The 3,527-nt window shown below is 40.0% G+C and overlaps 1 protein-coding gene across 1 annotated transcript in view; it reads right to left on the bottom strand.

Moving 5' to 3' along the window:
* Nucleotides 1-613: 613 nt before the first annotated feature.
* LOC109058109 (myosin light chain kinase, smooth muscle-like) overlaps nucleotides 614-3,527 on the bottom strand; it is a 75,834-nt gene continuing 72,920 nt past the window's right edge. The window contains exon 22 of the mRNA XM_042730584.1: nucleotides 614-759. Coding sequence (XP_042586518.1) covers nucleotides 614-759 — 146 coding nt within the window. The remainder of the gene's footprint in view (nucleotides 760-3,527) is intronic.

Raw genomic sequence — 3,527 nt, 5'->3', positions numbered from 1 at the left:
GTCTTTTCTCAGCCTGCAGAAGATGTCAGTTTTTTATATCAAAAAGAGAGGGTATAGGAATCAGTCCATGTTTTATTATGTAACATAGTCCATCAAATACTGTTGTTTGACACTAATCCGACCTGCTCTGGTAGTGACAGTAGGTTTTGTATCACCATTTGGCAGAACAAAATGCTTGTTTTGTCTGTTGTTCTCCGCAAACTGTTCTTGTTTCGTGACCTGATCTCGATGGCCAGTGTGTCTGAGGTACCTTCTGTTTCTCCTCAGAACACCACCACTGTCCAGTTCAAGCCTGTATGATTGGTTGTTGACTGGTTCCAGAACTGTTGCTTTCTGCCAAACCTTTTGTGACTGTGTTGCTTGTACTCTCTCTTGGTCACCTGGTTTCAGGATGTTCATGTCTTTTGTGTGTCTGTTGTAGTACATTTTATGTCCTCTTTGATTGAGTCTCAGTCTTTGTGTGGTGTCTACTACTTCTGGCTTCAACAGATTGTTGTGTGTAGGGAGGAGCATGCATGCTCTCCTGCTTAACAGTCTCTGAGCAGGGCTTGCATTCAGGCCCTGCGACTGAGTGTTTCTGTGATCTAATATCACCAGGTATGGACATTTTGGCTCACTGCATCAGACGTTTTGCTGTCTTGACAGCAGACTCCACCTTCCCATTACTTTGTGGATGAGTGGGTGATGATGTTTTATGCTGAGACTCCCAGCGTCTACTGAACTGCTGAAATTCAGTTGACATGTATTGTGGCCCATTATCTGAGAACACAACATCAGGTATGCCTTGCCTGGCAAAATGGGCTTTCAGCTTCTTAATTACAGTAGAAGACTTTGTGTCTGGCAAGTAATCCACCTCCCAGAAATTTGAAAAATAATCCACAGTGATGAGATAGTCACGATTGTCACAAGAGGCTTGTGGTCTGACTGCACGATCACTTTCCGTCCATATGTGTATTGAATTTCTTCATGCCGTACACTATGGCTAGGCCCTCTTTTTCTATTTGGGCATAACCCCGTTCAGTCAGTGATAACGCATGGCTACCAAAAGCAATAGGCTCTCCACTCTGCAACAATGCTGCACTAAGATCAGTCTCCGATGGATCACAATGTAGGACTAACTGTTTTTTGAGGCTGTAGTAATGCAGTACAGGTGCCCTGGTTATGAGGTCTTTTATACTCTGAAAGGCTTGTTCGTGCACCTCAGACCAGTCCCACAAACTGTCCTTGTGTGTCAGCTGTCTGAGCACTTCACAGTGATCTGAAAGATGTCTGCAAAATCTAGACAGATAATTCACCATGCCTAGAATTCTCTGTACCCCTTTCACGTCAGTTGGTCTTGGCATCTCATTTATGGCCCGTACTTTCTCTGGATCTACTTTTAAGCCTTCAGATGTGAGCAGATGTCCAATATATGGCACTTCACTTTGTCTGAGTCTGAATTTATCTTCGTTCAGCTTGATATTTCTGTCTCTGCATCTGTCAAGGAACAATCTCAGTTTTTGATCATGGTCTTTACTTGCCATTTCTAGTGTTTCACCTTCCCTAGCACGTCATCTTCGATTATGTGTACACTTTGAAGTCCTTTTAATGCCTGGTTTAGCATTCTCTGGAAAACCTCAGGCGCCGGGCTTATTCCAATAGGCATTCTTAACCACCGGTATCTCCCATAAGGTGTTGCAAACTTGGTGCAACTTTTCCACGTTCTCGTTTTGACTTACACAATGCAGCGAAATGACTGGCTTTCCACATTTCCTACATGTTTTCCCATAAGCTGGACATTTTCGTTTATCTCTTTCGTGTCTCTTTCCACAAAATTTGCAGGTAATGTCAGCTTTTTGTTTGTCATCCTATAGTGTTTTGTGTGTCGTATCGGTTTCAAAGCGTGAATTTCCTCCACCAAATTAGCCCTGCAAATCTGGACACATTTCTGCAGCATCAAATTTTCCTCTCTTAACAGTCTCTCTCTCAGACTTGGACTATTTGTACTGCACACAATCCTGTCACGGATTAGAGAGTCTTTTATGTCACCAAAATTACATGTGCTAGCGAGCATTTTCAGTTTAGTAACATATTTGTCAAATCCTTCATCAGTCCCTTGATTTCTCATAAACAAGCGATATCTCTCAACTGTTTCATTTAGCTTTGGGATGCAGTGTTGATCAAATGCTTCCAATAATAGCTTTATAGTCCTGTCCTCCGTTGAAGAGCCCATTAAAGTTTCACATAACTCTCTATTGGTTTCTCCTACCAGATAGTAGAAAAGTTTCACCTTCGTGCCTTTCGACGCCTCTGTTAATGTCAGATCAAGATACAGCTGAAATTCTTCTTTCCATGACTTCCATGCCTTTGCCAGATTGCTAGAGACCAGCATCAATATGTAAGATGGTTTTCAAAAAAATATTAATAGTAAATCAGGGCTCTAGACTAACTTTTTGCACTGGTTGCACTAGTGCGCCTAACTTTTTTTCTTAGGTGCACCAGCACAAAAGTTAGGTGCACCCAAATTTTCAACTGCATTGCATTTAACACTGCAGTTTTACAAGTTTACTTTTTTTTTTTAATTGCTGTCCATATAGGCAATATTGACTTAAATGATTAACTAACAATCTGGTCAACATAAAGTTTTTTATTTAAAGCACAATTCTACAAGAAAGGTAACTTACTGAAAAAGTGTTAGTGCTTAAAGTGCTTCACTGAGCTGAAATTGAAACTTAAAACATCTCAAGATAAATGAAATAAAAAGAAAATCTAAATGAAGTGTTTTAAGGGCTTCAAACTGAACATCTCATGGCTCAATGTCTTATGGACTATCCTCGATTGCAGTCACATGCCCCTCGGATGGCCAACTCCTGTAGTTTGGCCTTATTGATCTTTGGCCTTGGTTAAACCAGCTGGCCACACTCTCTCTAGCTTCAAAATCTTCCAGACTTGGCCCCTCTACACTGATTCTTATCAGATCTTCCACTGTGTCTGAATGAAGGGATGCTCTAGTGTCTGATTTGAACAGCTAAACAGTTCCTAAACAGCTTATACTACTGTCTTAGCTATTAAAATAGTTCAGTTTTGTATGTAATAGCAAAGTGATTATGTTTCATTTCGTTTTTTTATTAAGTTAATTTAGAAAAACCTTTGGAGCATTTCTTGTTTGTTAAATATAAGTTTTTTTTTTTTTTTAAGTAATGATCAAGAGGCCAGCCTTAGACAGTGAGCCTATGTTTGATCAATTTAGCCTTCTCAAATCATCACAACTCGCCTAAAATAAAATCTATATAAAACAGTTCAAGCATATAACAATGTTTAAACGTTAGACCCAGATAAATGTGCTCTACATCTGTATATCCAATAGTTTGTGCGGAGACACTTTATGACATGGAGACGCCAGCGTGATCACTTGAATTTTTTTTAGTGGATATGTCGTCATTTTTGCTCAAAGTTAAGAGTATAGGGGAGCGCGGGGCACAAAGTAACGTACACTTCAAATTCACCAGTGTTAAATTCCCATGTTATGGTGCTAGATTTTGAGAAAT

This window comes from Cyprinus carpio, chromosome B9, assembly GCF_018340385.1.
Source record: "Cyprinus carpio isolate SPL01 chromosome B9, ASM1834038v1, whole genome shotgun sequence".
Classification (NCBI taxonomy): Eukaryota; Metazoa; Chordata; class Actinopteri; order Cypriniformes; family Cyprinidae; genus Cyprinus; species Cyprinus carpio.
Note: the sequence above shows the minus strand (reverse complement) of the source record. Positions and strands in the feature narration are given on the sequence as shown.